The sequence below is a fragment of the Podarcis tiliguerta genome, assembly GCF_965153285.1.
Source record: "Podarcis tiliguerta genome assembly, chromosome: 18".
Taxonomy (NCBI): domain Eukaryota; kingdom Metazoa; phylum Chordata; class Lepidosauria; order Squamata; family Lacertidae; genus Podarcis; species Podarcis tiliguerta.
In genome coordinates this window covers 3,348,856-3,366,932 of record NC_139551.1, presented here as the reverse complement: position 1 = coordinate 3,366,932, position 18,077 = coordinate 3,348,856, and the positions used below count along the sequence as shown (strand labels likewise).

General features: G+C 46.7%; 1 protein-coding gene and 1 long non-coding RNA gene across 2 annotated transcripts in view; both read left to right on the top strand.

Annotated features, from left to right (window-relative positions):
- LOC310668457 (calcium/calmodulin-dependent protein kinase type IV-like) overlaps positions 1-11,490 on the top strand; it is a 39,044-nt gene extending 27,554 nt beyond the window's left edge. Inside the window, exons 9-12 of the mRNA XM_083421784.1 lie at positions 35-110; positions 6,721-6,847; positions 8,170-8,322; positions 9,630-11,490. Coding sequence (XP_083277910.1) covers positions 35-110; positions 6,721-6,847; positions 8,170-8,322; positions 9,630-9,899 — 626 coding nt within the window. The 3' untranslated portion in view covers positions 9,900-11,490. The remainder of the gene's footprint in view (positions 1-34; positions 111-6,720; positions 6,848-8,169; positions 8,323-9,629) is intronic.
- Positions 11,491-15,975: 4,485 nt separating this feature from the next.
- On the top strand, positions 15,976-18,077 carry LOC310668654. The gene is made up of 2 exons (XR_014506759.1): positions 15,976-16,702; positions 17,846-18,077. It is a non-coding gene; the product is annotated as an uncharacterized lncRNA (long non-coding RNA).

The window sequence follows — 18,077 nt, the reverse complement described above, 5'->3', positions numbered from 1 at the left end:
TTCCAATTTTATTTCACTCTTCCAACGCCTCCAGCACCCGAGATTCTCCACGGTTCTCCCTACGGCCCAGAAGTGGATATGTGGTCTGTCGGTGTCATCACATATATCTTGTGAGTAACGTTAAAATGCTTTGACACATCGCGATTCCTCCTTCCTCTCCCCTCCTTCCAGCTTCATCTGTGCGCAGGCCCAATGGGCGAAACGCCTTTGCCTCTACAGTGGTACCTTGGTACTCAAATGGTTTAGACCTAAACGTAAAGGGACGCCTGACCATTCGGTCCAGTCGTGACCGACTCTGGGGTTGCGGCGCTCATCTCGCTTTACCGGCCGAGGGAGCCGGCGTACAGCTTCCGGGTCATGTGGCCAGCAGGACTAAGCCGCTTCTGGCGAACCAGAGCAGCGCACGGAAACGCCGTTTACCTTCCTGCCGGAGCGGTATCTATTTATCTACTTGCACTTTGACATGCTTTCAGACTGCTAGGTGGGCAGGAGCAGGGACCGAACAACAGGACCTCACCTCGTCATTGCAGGGATTCGAACCGCCGACCTTCTGATCGACAAGTCCTAGGCTCTGTGGTTTAACCCACAGCACCACCCGCGTCCCTGGTTTAGCTGCTGAACAAATCAGCTCCCAAACTGGAGCCCTTAAGCCATTTCTAAGTCACCTCTAGCTAAGGTATGAGAACGTTTGCATGGGGATAAAGACATCCCACTGATGTGTGGGAATGTTCAGGATGGCAGGAGAGGACATATTGTTTATTAATATCCTTCCTAACTTGCACTAGCAAGTTCCTTTACTTAGCAGAGTTACATTCCCCTTTTTACATGCCCAGCAGATAGCTGGTTGCAGGCTCGTGTGAGCCTCTCACTATTATACAACTCAGTCTGCCCTCAGATTGAATTGTACATTCCTTGTAAGTTTCCTTGAATCCCTTTTATAAGAATAAAGAAGCCACAATCTTATTCAAAGTCAATAAAAGAAGTTGACTCACATCAGTTCACAGTTGGATTCCTAAAGGCAGACTTGGTTACAAATATGTACATGTGGATCTACCCCATATGGGGGAATAATCCCAGTGCTTCTGCTAGCAGAGTAAAAAGGTAAAGGGACCCCTGACCATTAGGTCCAGTCGTGACCGACTCTGGGGTTGCGGCACTCATCTCGCTTTACTGGCCGAGGGAGCCGATGTACAGTTTCCGGGTCATGTGGTCATCAGGAATAAGCCGCTTCTGGCGAACCAGAGCAGCGCACGGAAACGCCGTTTACCTTCCCGCCGGAGCGGTACCTATTTATCTACTTGCACTTTGACATGATTTCGAACTGCTAGGTTGGGAGGAGCAGGGACCGAGCAACGGGAGCTCACCCGGTTGCGGGGATTCGAACCGCCGACCTTCTGATCGGCAAGTCCTAGGCTCTGTGGTTTCCTAGCTAAAAGCTAGTCAAAAAAAGAAGGAAGTAAAAAAAAAAAAAGAGGTGTGCTGCGTGACTCGTCCTTTTGTTACCTGGACAGGTTAGGTCACGGCCACCTTCTATCACATGCAAAAGGAAGGATGCTCCAGCCAGGAGGAAACAGGAAGTTTTTGATTGGCTAGACCAAACACTCCCTCGCATGTCTTCTCTAGCATTACCAGGAAGGTTGTACTTGACTGCCTCTCATGGATCACATCCCACACGATGCCCCTCTGGCATGTACACAAACAGAAAGCGAACCTGACACGAATGAAGCTGTGCTGATGTGAACAGCTGGGGAGGGAGCCTGGAGGACGCACTGTTGTTTGTGGGCAGGGGAGAGAACTTCACTAAGGCGGTACTGTAACATGAATCCCCTCCCCCCCCCCCCCCCGAGAACTGCATGCATCAAAACCCATAGGGATCAGGGTGAGGGATGTAGCAAGAGTAAGGTTAGCCACTTTCTGTACCATCCCTCGCAGCGACACTGACAAAGGGAGGCTTGACCTCCTTTCTCTCTCCTGCCCGCTGCCGCTGTTTCCATTGACCTAAATGGAACAGATGGCGGTCACAGCCCGTCAAAATAGGTTGGGTTTCCATTGGTTTGGCTTGTTAGGATTTACAAACACACACACACACACACACACACAATCTCTAGCCAAGTTGAAAGTAAATGCAGCCCTGAGGCTTTTTGCTTAAACATTTCTGCAGCGAACGGATGATTATTTTTTTCCCAAAACTCTCCCCCCCACCACGACTGAATAGACACTGATGCTGAGAGCCAAGAAGCAGATTTGTGTGTGTTGTTGTTGTTTTTTTAAGGGACACGGGTGGCGTTGTGGTCTAAACCACTGAGCCTCTTGGGCTTGCTGATCGGAAGGTCGGCGGTTCGAATCCCCACGACGGGGTGAGCTCCCGTTGCTCGTTCCCTGCTCATGCCAACCTAGCAGTTCGAAAGCACGTCAAAGTGCAAGTAGATAAATAGGTACAGCTGCGGTGGGAAGGTAAACGGCGTTTCTGCACGCTCTGGTTTCTGTCGCGGTGTCCCGTTGCGCCAGAAGCGGTTTAGTCCTGCTGGCCACATGACCCAGAAAGCTGTCTGTGATCAAACGCTGGCTCCTTCAGCCTGAAAGCGAGATGAGCACCGCAAGCCCGTAGTCGCCTTTGGCTGGACTTAACCCTCCAGGGGTCCTTTACCTTTGTTGTTGTTTAGTCGTTCAGTCGTGCCCGACTCTACGTGACCCCATGGACCAGAGCACGCCAGGCACTCCTGTCTTCCACTGCCACCCGCAGTTTGGTCAGACTCATGTTTGTAGCTTCGAGAACACTGTCTATCCATCTCGTCCTCTGTCGTCCCCTTCTCCTTCTGCCCTCCATCTTTCCCAGCATCAGGGTCTTTTCCAGGGAGTCTTCTCTTCTCATGAGGGGGCCAAAGTATTGGAGCCTCAGCTTCAGGATCTGTCCTTCCAGTGAGCACTCAGGGCTGATTTCCTTCAGAATGGAGAGGTTTGATCTTCTTGCAGTCCATGGGACTCTCAAGAGTCTCCTCCAGCACCACAATTCAAAAGCATCCATTCTTCGGCGATCAGCCTTCTTGATGGTCCAGCTCTCACTTCCATACATCACTACTGGGAAAACCATAGCTTTTACTATACGGACCTTTGTTGGCAAGGTGATGTTTCTACTTTTTAAAATGCTGTCTAGGTTTGTCATTGCTTTCCTCCCAAGAAGCAGGCGTCTCTTAATTTCGTGGCTGCTGTCACCATCTGCAGTGATCATGGAGCCCAAGAAAGTAAAATCTCTCACTGCCTCTATTTCTTCCCCTTCTATTTGCCAGGAGGTGATGGGACCAGTGGCCATGATCTTCGTTTTTTTGATGTTGCGCTTCAGACCATACTTTGCGCTCTCCTCTTTCACCCTCAATAAAAGGTTCTTTAATTCCTCCTCACTTTCTGCCATCAAGGTTGTGTCATCTGCATATCTGAGGTTGTTGCTATTTCTTCCAGCAATCTTAATTCCGGCTAGGGATTCATCCAGCCCAGCCTTTCGCATGATGAATTCTGCATATAAGTTAAATAAGCAGCCTTGTCGTACTCCTTTCCCAATTTTGAACCAATCAGTTGTTCCATATCCAGTTCTAACTGTAGCTTCTTGTCCCACATAGAGATTTCTCAGGAGACAGATGAGGTGATTAGGCACTCCCATTTCTTTAAGAACTTGCCATAGTTTGCTGTGGTCGACACAGTCAAAGGCTTTTGCATAGTCAATGAAGCAGAAGTAGATGTCTTTCTGGAACTCTCTAGCTTTCTCCATAATCCAGCGCATGTTTGCAATTTGGTCTCTGGTTCCTCTGCCTCTTCTAAATCCAGCTTGCACTTCTGGGAGTTCTTGGTCCACATACTGCTTGAGCCTTCCTTGTAGAATTTTAAGCATAACCTTGCTAGCGTGTGAAATGAGTGCAATTGTGCGGTAGTTAGAGCATTCTTTAGCACTGCCCTTCTTTGGGATTGGGATGTAGACTGACCTTCTCCAATCCTCTGGCCACTGCTGAGTTTTCCAAACTTGCTGGCATATTGAGTGTAGCACCTTAACAGCATCATCTTTTAAAATTTTAAATAGTTCAGCTGGAATACCATCACTTCCACTGGCCTTGTTATTTGCAATGCTTTCTAAGGCCCATTTGACTTCACTCTCCAGGATGTCTGGCTCAAGGTCAGCAACCACACTACCTGGGGTGTACAAGACATCCATATCTTTCTGGTATAATTCCTCTGTGTATTCTTGCCACCTCTTCTTGATGTCTTCTGCTTCTGCTAGGTCATTACCACTTTTGTCCTTTATTATGGTAATCTTTGTATGAAATGTTCCTTTCATATCTCCAATTTTCTTGAACAGATCTCTGGTTCTTCCCATTCTGTTGTTTTCCTCTATTTCTTTGCATTGCTCGTTTAAGAAGGCCTTCTTGTCTCTCCTTGCTATTTTTGGGAATTCTGCATTCAATTTCCTGTATCTTTCTCTATCTCCCTCGCATTTTGCTTGCCTTCTCTCCCCCGCTATTTGTAAGGCCTCATTGGACAGCCACTTTGCTTTCTTGCATTTCCTTTTCATTGGGATGGTTTTCGTTGCTGCCTCCTGTATAATGTTGCGAGCCTCCATCCATAGTTCTTCAGGCACTCTGTCCAGCAAATCTAAATCCTTAAACCTGTTCCTCACTTCCACTGTGTATTCATAAGGGATTTGATTTAGATTGTATCTTACTGGTCCAGTGGTATTTCCTACTTTCTTCAGTTTAAGCTTGAATTTTGCTATAAGAAGCTGATTATCTGAGCCACAGTCAGCTCCAGGTCTTGTTTTTGCTGACTGTATAGAGCTTCTCAGTCTTTGGCTGCAGAGAATATAATCAATCTGATTTCGATGCTGCCCATCTGGTGATGTCCATGTGTAGAGTCGTCTCTTGTGTTGTTGGAAAAGAGTGTTTGTGATGACCAGCTTGTTCTCCAGACAGAACTCTATTAGCCTTTGCCCTGCTTCGTTTTGAATTCCAAGGCCAAATTTGCCAGTTGTTCCTTTTATCTCTTGATTCCCTACTTTAGCATTCCAATCCCCTATAATGAGAAGAACATCCTTCTTTGGTGTCACTTCTATAAGGTGTTGTAAGTCTTCATAGAATTGGTCAATTTCAGTTTCTTCAGCACCAGTAGTTGGTGCATAAACTTGGATTACTGTTATGTTAAAAGGTCTGCCTTGGATTCGTATCGAGATCATTCTATCATTTTTGAGATTGCATCCCAGTACAGCTTTCGCCACTCTTTTGTTGACTATGAGGGCCACTCCATTTCTTTTGCGGGTTTCTTGCCCACAGTAGTAGATATGATGGTCATCCGAACTGAATTTGCCCATTCCCGTCCATTTTAGTTCACTTATGCCCAGGATGTCAATATTTATTCTTGCCATCTCATTTTTGACCACATCCAACTTACCCAGGTTCATGGTTCTTACATTCCAGGTTCCTATGCAATGTTTTTCTTTACAGCATTGGACTTTCCTTTCGCTTCCATGCATATCCGCAACTGAGTGTCCTTTCGGCTTTGGCCCAGCCGCTTCATCAGCTCTGGATCTACTTGTACTTGTCCTCCGCTCTTCCTCAGTAGCATGTTGGACGCCTTCCGACCTGAGGGGCTCATCTTCCAGCGTCATAACTTTTATATGCCTGTTGTCTTTGTCCATGGAGTTTTCTTGGCAGGGATACTGGAGTGGCTTGCCGGTTCCTGCTCCAGGTGGATCACGTTTGGTCAAAACTCTCCACTATGACCTGTTCATCTTGGGTGCCCTGCTCGGCATAGTTCATAGCTCGGCTGAGTTCTTCAAGCCCCTTCGCCACGGCAAGGCAGTGATCCATGAAGGGGCCTTTACCTTTACCCTACCTTATTTTAAGGCTATGTTGCAGCAAAGGAAGCATGAACTTGAAAAACATGCTACGCCCCTCAAACGTCAGATCCATTACTTCACCAGAGGAATCTTCAGAGGGTTAGGATTCTGCAAGGACTGGTGCCCAGTTATTGAAACCTTAGTCGATTAATCACATGAGTTTTGTCAGTAGATTGATGGATCATTTAGTTGTACTTCGGTATTTTGTGGGGTGGTGGGAGTGGCATAGTTCTGGAGCCATAGTTATTCGTTGTATGTGTGCCTGCTGAAATCATGTGGTTTAGCAACCAGTAACTCACAGAGAGAAGTAGCGGACAGAATCCTCAGTTATTTAGAGCTTTATTAATTGAGGGTAACTACAACACACGTCAAGGGACGCGGGTGGCACTGTGGGTTAATCCACAGAGCCTAGGACTTGCCGATCAGAAGGTCGGCAATTCGAATCCCTATGACGGGGTGAGCTCCCATTGCTCGGTCCCTGCTCCTGCCAACCTAGCAGTTCGAAAGCACACCAGTGCAAGTAGATAAATAGGTACCGCTCCAGCAGGAAGGAAAACGGCGTTTCCATACGCTGCTCTGGTTCGCCAGAAGTGGCTTAGTCCTGCTGGCCGCATGACCTGGAAGCTGTACACCGGCTCCCTCGGCCAATAAAGCGAGATGAGCGCCGCAACCCCAGAGTCGGTCATGACTGGACCTAATGGTCAGGGGTCCCTTTACCTTTTACAACACATGTTGGCCTGTGTGTGTCCGTTTATCATCAATATTTCTCCTCAATATTTTATGTAAACCATTTACAGGTGTTTTATTCTTCTTCTCCTGTTCTTTTTAAAAAAAATCCCCAGGCTTTGCGGCTTTGAGCCTTTTTTTGACCCGAGAGGAGACCAATATATGTACAGCAGGATCCTAAACTGTGACTACGAGTTTGTCTCTCCGTGGTGGGATGAAGTGTCTCTCAACGCCAAGGATTTGGTGAGTTGCTTTGAGCCCTACCCAGACAGGGCAGCCAGCTTGTGGGAATGTTCAGGGTGGCAGGAGAGGATATTGTTGTTGTTGTTGTTGTTGTTGTTGAGTCGTTTAGTCGTGTCCGACTCTTCGTGACCCCCTGGACCAGAGCACACCAGGCACTCCTGTCTTCCACTGCCTCCCGCAGTTTAGTCAAACTCATACTGGTAGCTTTGGGAACACTATCCAACCATCTTGTCCTCCATCGTCCCCTTCTCCTTGCGCCCTCCATCTTTCTCAACATCAGGGTCTTTTCCAGGGAGTCATCTCTTCTCCTGAGGTGGCCAAAGTCTTGGAGCCTCAGCTTCAGGATCTGTCCTCCCAGTGAGCACTCAGGGCTGATTTCCTTCAGAATGGAGAGGTTTGATCTTCTTGCAGTCCATGGGACTCTCAAGAGTCTCCTCCAGCACCATCATTCAAAAGCATCCATTCTTCGGTGATCAGCCTTCTTTATGGTCCAGCTCTCACTTCCATACATCACTACTGGGAAAACCAGAGCTTTAACTATATTGTTTATTAATATCCTTCCTAACTTGCATTAGCAAGTTCCTTTATTTAGCAGAGCGCATTCCCCTTTACACAGCAGAAAACTGGTTGCAAACTCATGTGAGTTTCTTAAGACAATACGCAATTCAAGCTGGCTTGTCCAGGTTGAAATGTGTTCTAATATTTTCCTGGTAAGACCCCTTTGTAGTGATCAGGTGGGATTGCTATGAGGAATTATAACAAATACAGAGTAAGCCATCTGTGTCAGCAATGAAAGCATTGCGTTGACTGGGTTTAAACTATTTTGATATGATTCTTGATCAATCCACACCTCTGCATCCCTGTTCCATGGATCCCGCTGGCTTTTTTGGCTTCCTCTTTAGCCCTACGCAACCTCTCCCTCCCGGGAGAAGCTGCGCGGGGCTAGAGAAGCCATAGCCCCGTGCAGCCTCTCCCTGCCGGAGGGGCTGTGCACGGCTATCCCTAAAGCCTGGAGAGCAAGAAGGGTCGGTGCGCACCGATGCCTCTCGCTCTCCAGGCTTCAGCGAAAGCAACGCGAAGCCTTTGGAGCACGGAGGGAGTGCTCCCTCTGCGCTTCGGAGGCTTAGCGTTGCTATCGCTGAAGCCAAGGAGCCTGCATTTGCTCCATAGGACGCACACACATTTCCCCTCAATTTTTGGAGGGGGGAAAGTGTGTCCTATAAAGCGAAAAATACAGTAATAATGTCAAGCATCCAAGCCTCTGAGCAGAATCAAGGCATCCAGGCCTCATCACCCACCTTGTCATCGCTGGTCTTTTCCAGGTTCAGAAACTGATCGTTCTGGACCCCCAGAAGAGGCTCACAGTGCAACAGGCTCTGGAGCACCCCTGGGTGATGGGCAAAGCTGCCAAGTTCGCCCACATGGACAGCACGCAGAAGAAGCTACAGGAGTTCAACGCAAGGCGCAAGCTGAAGGTAATAATGGCGCAAAGAGCTGCGGCGGGGTTGGCATAGCAATGGAGGCAATAAGCTGAAGCCGAGGAGCGCAGTCTCTAAAACACAGCCACTATGTACACACATACGCTGTAGACTTACCAGTCTTACTCCTCTTCTTTCATTTGTTGTTGTTGTTTAGTCATTTAGTCGTGTCCGACTCTTTGTGACCCCCTGGACCAGAGCACGCCAGGCCCTCCTGTCTTCCACTGCCTCCCGCAGTTGGGTCAAACTCATGCTGGTAGCTTTGAGAACACTGTCCCACCATCTCGTCCTTTGTCGTCCCCTTCTCCTTGCGCCCTCCATCTTTCCCAACATCAGGGTCTTTTCCAGGGAGTCTTCTCTTCTGATGAGGTGGCCACAGTATTGGAGCCTCAGCTTCAGGATCTGTCCTTCCAGTGAGCACTCAGGGCTGATTTCCTTCAGAATGGAGAGGTTTGATCTTCTTGCAGTCCATGAGACTCTCAAGAGTCTCCTCCAGCACCATAATTCAAAAGCATCAATTCTTCGGCAATCAGCCTTCTTTGTGGTCCAGCTCTCACTTCCATACATCACTACTGGCTTCTTTCATTACAAGCGCATAAACAACAACAGAAACTTGCCACAGAATATGGTGGCTGGTAGCTTTTTTAACTTGGTAGGTGTTGCAGTTTTTAACCTCGCTGCTAACGTCCCTGTGGAGATGGCAGTCCCAAATTGGTGGCGCATGCCCTTCTGGCTTGCACTCCTTATAAAGACTTGAGGAATGAGATTATCACCCCTCTTTTATTGTCCATTCTGGGTCCTCCAACCACTGCCCAGTGTCCTTTCTCTTGGCAGATCAAGAGGGACAGGTGACAGAAAAGGTGGCAAGGTTTTTAGCTGGGGCAATCAGAATAAGGTCCACTATTTGACTGCCGATTCAGGACCCTAAAATGTATTTTATATAATTGATTTTTTATTTCTATTCTTTGTATATCCTATTGTTGTTTTATTGATTGTTCTTAGGTAAATATACTAGCATTGATACTACGTCAAATGCCTTGTGACTCCAACGTTTTGGCTCCCCAAGCCACAAACCCGGAAGTGAGTGTTCCGGTTTGCAAACTTTTTTTGGAAGCCAAACGTCCAACGCAGCTTCCGCTTGAGTGCAGGAAGCTCCTGCAGCCAATTGGAAGCCATGCCTTGGTTTTGGAACGTTTTGGGGAGTTGAACCAAAGTATGACTGTACTGATATTAAGTTATGGCAATAATTGGTGAGAATATTTTTTAAAAATTTGATTCCCCTCTTCTCAATGTGTCTCACACAGGCTGCGATGAAAGCTGTGGTAGCATCTAGCCGGCTTGGCAACCACGGCCACCATGACAGCTCCAGGAACGGACGGCACCAAGACACCCCCAAGGAACCGGAACTGGTCCAAGGAGCAAGGGGCGCCCTCCTCCTTGAGGACCACGCTTACAAGCAGACACCCTCCAGGACCGGCGGGGTGGTGGATCCTGTGCCAGCTGCCTCAGAGAAGCTCGACGAGAGCCACGGTGCCACGGCCGCAGCACTCAACGGCTCCAGCGGCGAAAGTTAGCCCCATGCAAGCCTGGTTGCTTTGCTCCTGACAGACGTCGATAGGGAGGGGAGGGAAGTCTGTCCTCATCACCGCAGCAGATAGACCAAAAACAAGAAGGCAAAAAAGATGAAGAAGAAAGGATGGAAATAAATAAACAAAGCCACTTGGCGCGTTTTAAGACGGCATTCTCGGACGACGAAGGAGCAACCTATCTTGAAAGCTAGCAGGTGTTAGGAGGCAGTGATGTTGTAGTGTGTAGCTTTGCTTAAAAAGGGTGCTGTGTTGAAGAGAAGTTTGTCGTCTACGGCAGTTATTCCGCCCCCCCGCCCCACAATTTTTCAACAACGTCCTCTTTCCAGAACGTATTTTTCAAATCCCTCTCCCAACCAATGGATCTTTGGAGGAAAAAGGCTATCAAAGGAAGAAAACTTGAGACGGGCTTTTAAACTAAGACCATCAGAAGAGCCTTGCAGCCAGATCAAGCCAGAGTGGGGCCATCTAGTCCGCCGTCCTGTTTTCATGGTGGTCCACATGCGCCGATGGAAAGCCTGCAAACAAGGACTGCAGCAGCACACTTTCCCATTTGTGATTCCCAGTGGCTTAGTCTTCAGAGGCACCTTTCCCCCAACAGGGCAGGTAGAACACAACCACCGTGGCTCATAGCCCCGATACACCTATCTCAGTCTCAGTCCGTTTTATTGCACATAGCCAAAGGCTGCCGCAATGTACACAGAATTATTTGACAATTAAAAGAAAATATACTGAATTGATAAAAAAGACTTAAAACATTTATATTATTAAAACAGTACGTACTCTAAACAGAGGTATAAAAGTACCCCAATGTACAAATAAAAACATTAAACAATAAAATTCATAAGCTAAAATCATCACATGGTCACTAATGTTAAAAACAATATCAATTAATACAGTGCGCAATTTATACTCAGAGTTTGGTGACAAAGATAGAGCATAGCCTGAGGTAGATAGATAGGATCAAATAAATTCATCTCCTTTACAGTTAATGGCTACCTTGGCTATATAATTTGCTCTGATTTTCCTAGCAGCAGTTGCAAAAAGTGCTACACGCCAGGTCACATACTTATCTGTGTCTGGATACACCTATCTTCTGTGAATTGCTTAACCTGCTTTTAAAGCTGGGGGTCACCACTAGATCTGGTGGGAGCAAATTCCATAGTTTCATGGTCTTCAGTCTTAAGAGGTCCTGCCTTTTCTCTGCCCTTCACTGTCAGGATTTATGATGTCTCTCTCACACCGAGACGCGTCAAGCTGGCAGGTTTGTTACCCTGAGGTTTATTTAGTATTTACACAGCAGTTTCAGTCCGAGCCCTCAAGGCTCAATCTTCTCCGGATGGGACTTGGGGACAGCCTGCCCCTTGTCCTCCTCTTGAGCCGAATCTAACAGCGGCAGCTCCTCTGAAGCAGGCTCTGTCTGCCTTGTGGGAATTTATAGCCTGCATTCCAGGATGCGAGAGGCTTCCATCACTCTTAGTGTGGGAAGGAATTAAGCCTCTACTCCCCTCAGCCTGTCCCCCTTCTTCCCCGGCGTCTTCGTTGGCGCTCTGGGAAGGGAGGTCCCTGACATCCAGCTTCAATGTCCACTTTCTTTATGCCTTTAAAGAAAACCAGAGACTGGTATTTGGAGACGTACTGTCTCCAACGGTGGACATAAGAATTCATGGCTCCCTACCCTCTGTGATGTATAAACTCCTTGCAATGCGTCCTCATCCCCCAGGAATATCTTAAGCTGCCTTATCACAGGTCACAAAACTTAGCCCATCAAGTCCCACATTTTCTCTGCAGGGGTCTCAGATGACCCACTGATAAATGCTGGGGGTTGTTCCAGATACAAAGCTGATGCTCTCTTAACACTTGAGGTTACGGGCTTTCCCCAGAACTGTATCCTCAACTTTAGATTTCCACATATCCCAAGTTCAGTTCATTAAACAAATTCATAGTAAAGGTAAAGGTTGTGGGGTTGTGGCGCTCATCTCGCTTTATTGGCTGAGGGAGCCGGCGTATAGCTGGTCATGTGGCCAGCAGAACTAAGCCGCTTCTGGCGAACCAGAGCAGCGCACGGAAACACCGTTTACCTTCCCGCTGGAGCGGTACCTATTTATCTACTTGCACTTTGACGTGCTTTTGAACTGCTAGGTTGGCAGGAGCTGGAATCGAGCAACGGGAACTCACCCCGTCACGGGAATTCGAACCGCCGACCTTCTGATCGGGAAGCCCTAGGCTCTGTGGTTTAACCCACAGCACCACCCCCATCCCTTAAACAAATTCATACATCTAATTAATTAAATAACGCTCCAGGGAGCCTCAAAGTTTCCCCGGTAAAACTCAGAGAGTGAGGGGGCAGGTTGCCTATCTATCTCAGTGGTTCCCTGCTAGGGCCATGCCTTGTCTCCTTCCAAGGGCAGGTGAATCTGTTCTCTCTCCTTCTTGTTGCATTGGCATGTGACCACAATATTCAGTCACTCCTACCACAGAGACACAGCAGAATTATCTGCTTTCAGAAGAGGCTTCCAACTCTAGAATTCTACAACTCTAAGCTAAACATAACTAGTCCTCTTAATCTATCGCCGCAGGGCTTTTTCACAACCTCTGATCTCCCCTCTCCTGAAAGTGCAGCCCTCTGAAGCTTTGAAACAGCCTTTTTAAAATTAAATAGTCGAGATGAAGACTGCAGCGCCATCAGAATGTGTGTTTGGCGGAGTATCGCAAGGAGGTAGGAGCTTCAAGAAGCTTCTGATTTTAATGTTGGAGGCAGAAGTAAATGGAGATCACTATGATTTGTCAATCTGGCTTGGGGTAACAGCAAAATGAATCTCCCCGTTTAAAAAAAGAAACACCTTTACAGAAGACGTTTCATTGGTCGGCAGTTCAACACACGGAAACATTGGTTCCTAGCTTCTTCACAGGAGGAATTTCCTCCTTCTGTTTGTCGGGATTCTACAGTTTTGTATAAACGGAACCACAAACAGCCTGGCTGCTGGATCTAGGCCAAAGTCCTGCAAAGCAAGCCCATGAGCAAGGACCACAGCGTAAAAGCAACTCTTCCCCACTTGTTCAGAGTCGTACTGCCTCCAACATAGCAATTCTAGCTAGCAGCCAGTCATTTGACTTGGGAAAAAGAACGCCACCATTCCTCTGAACACCCTCCACAATTGCCGGGCTCGGTTCTGTGCGATAATTTCCATACCTCGAGGCATTCGTGAGAAATAGAAGAAGAGTTTGGATTTGATATCCTGCTTTATCACTACCCGAAGGAGTCTCAAAGCGGCTAACATTCTCCTTTCCCTTCCTCCCCCACAACAAACACTCTGTGAGGTAAGTGGGGCTGAGAGACTTTAAAGAAGTGTGAGTAGCCCAAGGTCACCCAGCAGCTGCATGTGGAGGAGCGGGGAAGCGAATCCGGTTCCCCAGATTATGAGTCTACCGCTCTTAACCACTACACCACACTGGCTCTCAATAGCAGTTTGGCTGCCTCATAAAAAAATCCCCACAATGTTTCACAACCGTAAAAGCATGAGAAGAGCCTGTCGGATCAGGCCAAAGCATCAGACCCATCTAGTCCTGCATACTGTCTTCATGGCGGCCAACCTGATGACACCCTTCTGACTTCCAGCAGCTACTGTTCAGAGACATACTGCCTCCAACAGTGGAAAAGGAACAAAAGCCATTGTGGCTGGAAGCCATCAGAAAGAATGTAAAAATTTGTGTTTGTGTGTTATGTGTGGCAAGGCCACTGGGTCATTACCACCTCATCAAAATCCACACCTGAACAGTTGGCCTTGCCGAGAGGATGATCTTGTGGCTGGTTTCACTGCTAGAGTGAACATGATTACAGTGGTACCTTGGTTCTCAAATTTAATCCGTTCCGGAAGTCCGTTCCAAAACTAAGACGTGTTTTCCCATAGAAAGCCATGCAAAATGGATTAATCTGTTCCAGACTTTTAAAAACAACCCCTAAGACAGCAATTTGACATGAATTTTACTATCTACCGAGACCATCAACCCATAAAATGAAAGCAATAAACAATGTACTGCAGTCACACAATCCCAGTAGCTGGACTGGGTTCCATACAGTCACAAAAACAAAACAAAAAAAGAGCCGCAAAAAGAAAAACGCAAAATAAATAGCAAAAACAGACAGACCTCAGCGTAACACTCAAAACGGAAGCGTGGCACTCAAAACGGAGAACGTTCGACTTCCGAAAAAAGTTCACAAACCAGAACACTTAGTTCCGGGTTTGCAGTGTTTGGGTTCCAAGTTGTTCCAAGTACCAAGGCGTTTGAGAACCAAGGTACCACTGTATTTGAAAACGCCCTCTGCCCTCTTCGAAAAGCAACTAAAACACCCCTTTAACCTCCAATTAACCTTCCCAGAAGCGTTCGCAAATACATGGCAATATTCTTCCGCAAGTGTCTGAATGAAAGAACGCACATATTAAAGACTTCTGAGCGGAACAGACTACTGACACAGTATTTTGGTTGAAACCCAAAACTTAGGTCTATCGATGCAACCTTTTGCTATGAAACATCGCCTGGAATCCAAGGGCTAACGCTCATGTCCATTGCTTATAATGACCTTGGTTTAACGTGGAGAACAGCCATCCCTAACCTGTACAAAAATATTGGTAAAAGTGGCTGCTGTGTTGGGTGAGAACGATGTTTTCCCTACATTTGTCTTTTAGGTGCTCTGGGACACTGAAAAAAAGCCATTTAAATTCGGGGGGGCAGGGGCGGTGAGCGTGTTTGCTTACACTGTTAAGGCAGTTTGGATTTCTGGCAGCTTTTACTTAGATTGTTAACAAGTTTGTGAATAAGAAATCGGCAAGGAGCTAGCAGTGGAGGGAAGGAAACTGACAAGGGTGATGAATGCAAATGAATTGGGGCGACCTATGGGACCTAACACTACAACCAAGCTACCCCACAAGGGTACTGTGAAGATAAAATCGAGAGGACAGAACCATGCATGTCAACTTGAGCTCGTTGGGAGAAAGGTGGTGGTGGGGAATACAAGAAAATGTTTAAACCTGCAAAAAACAGCAACATCACCCCATTGTCTTTAGCTACATGCACAAAAAGATGTAAGGAAGAGCCTTCTTCTGGTTAATATATGCACCCATCAGGACATACTTATCAAAGGGCTTGTGAAGACAAACAATGTTTTCCACTTTAACCGTGTGCATTTTGGAGGCGCAGATTTTACAAAAACTAATTGCGCACAAAGTTTTTAAAAGTTGCGCAACCGATGTAAGGAAGGCGAGGGTTGGAAATTGCTGTGTGTGTGTGCGCCTGCTGCCCTCCAGGTGTTGTCAGAATGCTGCCCTCCAGGTGTTGTCAGACTACAGCCCCCAACTTACCTGACCATTGGCTATGCTGGCTGCTGAGAGTCGAAGCCCAACACCTGGCTGCTCCTGGCGCAGACTTACCTTTACCTCTTGTTTTCCTGGTTTTTTAGAAACAGGCACCTTAAAGGCTGTGATTCTATGCATAGTTACTCAGTTGTTAAGCCCCATTGTTTTTGAAGGTGCTTTCTCCTGGGAAAGTATGTATCTGATCGCAGGCTATACATGCCTGCTCAGAAGCAAGTTCCGTTTAATTCAATGGGGCTTGTTCAGCCCATGGTAAGTTTCTAAAGCCTGGGAACTGCAATTCATAGCTGTCAACTTACAGATTTGAAAACAAGGGACCAGCAGCCTCGAAAATAAGGGATCAGCAGCCAAAATAAGGGATTTTAGTCGTCCAGCAGCCAAACAAAGCCTCAAGCGGTGGTTTCCACAGCGCAGCAACCCGGCAAAGGGGATGCAGCAAGGAAACCCACCATCACCTTTCCGCTGGGAAGTGCTGAGCAAAGGCGAGTCCCCAGGCAAAGCGGCCGATTTGATCAGCACAAGGCATGCAAGCTCCACCCCCCAGTCGTTCTTAGACTCCTTATTGGGTGAGCAACGCAGCCAAGCAACACAGTTGGAGACTCCCTCGTCCCTGGCCGGCAGGGAGGGAGGGAGAGGAGCTGCTTCCTTTGAAACCTGGGAAATTTAAGGGACATCATCAACAAAGGACAGCAGCGGGATACGGGACTTTCCCGCCAAATAAGGGACGGTTGAGAGTTATGCTATAATTTCCCATTCAGGGAACTACAGTTCTCAGCACTCTTAAACCATGATTCTGGGGTTCTTTGGGGGAAAGCTGTTTGCTTTAAATTTATGGCGTGGCTCTGCTGGCAGGCTGCAGTCAGTGAGACTTGCTTCTGAGCAAACATACACAGGGCTGCACTGTAAATATATTTTCCTACGACCACTTGTTTGCTCTTTGATCCTCACATGGAGACATTTGGGGGGATTTATTCCAGTTGGAAATTCAGGTGACTGTGTTCACATACCACCACCGACGGACATAGGGTTCTATCAGACATCAGTAATACTCAAAATATGAGTCATTGAAATTAACTTATATGACTCACAGAGGTCGGTCAGTTTGAATGGGTCTACTCAACCCATAGACGTTAAGACCTCCCCCCTAAACAATACAAATGTGCATTCCCCCCTTTGCAAATTTTAGATATAAACCTTCCAAGAAAAGTTTTATTAATGCAAAAATGGGGGGGACATTCTAGATCTTTGAGTTCAGTCTTTTCTTTTGGCTGAAATTTAGGATTCCAAAAGAAAAGGGCTAAAGGAAAATTTACAAAAACCGAAGAAGAAAAGACATTTACAAAGTCTTGGAGATCTTCATCTCTTGAAAGGGCTGACAGTGTAGCCATCTGTCACTAAAGACTTCATATGTTTTAAAATGTATAGAGGGAAAATGAGACTTTTTTTATTTGGAAGTCAGAGAGCAGCTGCTGTCATCACGCTTGTATTGTTCAACTCTCTGGTGGTTTGTTTCATTAGTGCGACACGGTTCACAATTTCGGAGCCCCCCAGACGGGTGTGCGTAATTTATTTATTGCAGGTGTACCTCTGTAACGTGCAATTGACATAATGGCACACTATTAGTGCATTGATACCGGACCATCCACACATCATTCCACCGCTGTTCTGTGATGTTTCCCCAGTGTTACTGCATCAATGCCATCCAGAGAGGCAGGTTTTGTGATACAAAAAGTTACAGGGTTTCAGTTACGGGACATGCGCCAATTGGAAATGAATCCATTCCAAAAACTTTTTGTGGTATTGGAAGCCGGATGGTGTAGAAACCATCACGATACTATCACAAGCACAAATTGTCATGAATATAAAAAGGACGTCCAGTGGGGCCTCAAAAAAATCACAGGACCTTGTTTTTAATCTATCTGGCTGGGGTCAACCTGGCATGCAAATGCTATTCAGCATGCGCTAAACTAGAAGTGGAGAAAATGAATCCCATTTTCCCGGTTGACAAATTGTACATCCGTGTACAAGACTAGGAAAGGAAGATGTCAGGGTTGCTTGCAACTTGTCCCGGAAACCGCAGCACGAATGACAGCAAGCTGTTTCCTGAGAGCAAACCTGCAATCGAGTGTAGAATCCTCCTGGTTACTTTCTCAGCCAGCCATGACCTCCTTTTGGGAACTCCATTCCAATTCCTCTCCTACCTGATTTTATTTCTTTTTCTTTATCTCCTAGCAGTGAGCATTCTCTGGACACTGAGAACGATCAGCGTTCACTCATCCTCATTAGAATGCTTTTGAGTTCTTCCCCACCCCAAGGTTTTCAGGGCTTTTTACCATATTTTTGTATTTCTGTAATGTAAACCCCCGGGGCTCAGTGAACCTGTCATTACCTCCCTCTTGCACACTGGCTGTGTCGTTTTGGTTACATAAGCATCAGCACTGACACACCAGAGCATCAGAAATAGAAGGAATGAGTGACTCTGTGTTGATGGGGGCTGGGAATGATGATAATATGTACATAAAAATATATAGAGTGTTGTAGATGTTCCTGATTTACCTTCAGAACTTCTTGACTCATGGAGACATGTAGTTCTGCATTATGCTGTTGAAATCACAGTGGTTCGGCGGGAGACAAAACAGCTCTGAAAAAAAAGCAGTTGTGAGTTTTAGAAATGTGGGTGTTTCAGACTAGCCTCTTATAATAATAATTTAGCAATTCAACACATTTGTGACCCTTTTGGTGTTATAGGTACATACGGAAGCATACTACTGTCAATAAAATATATCTGTAAATC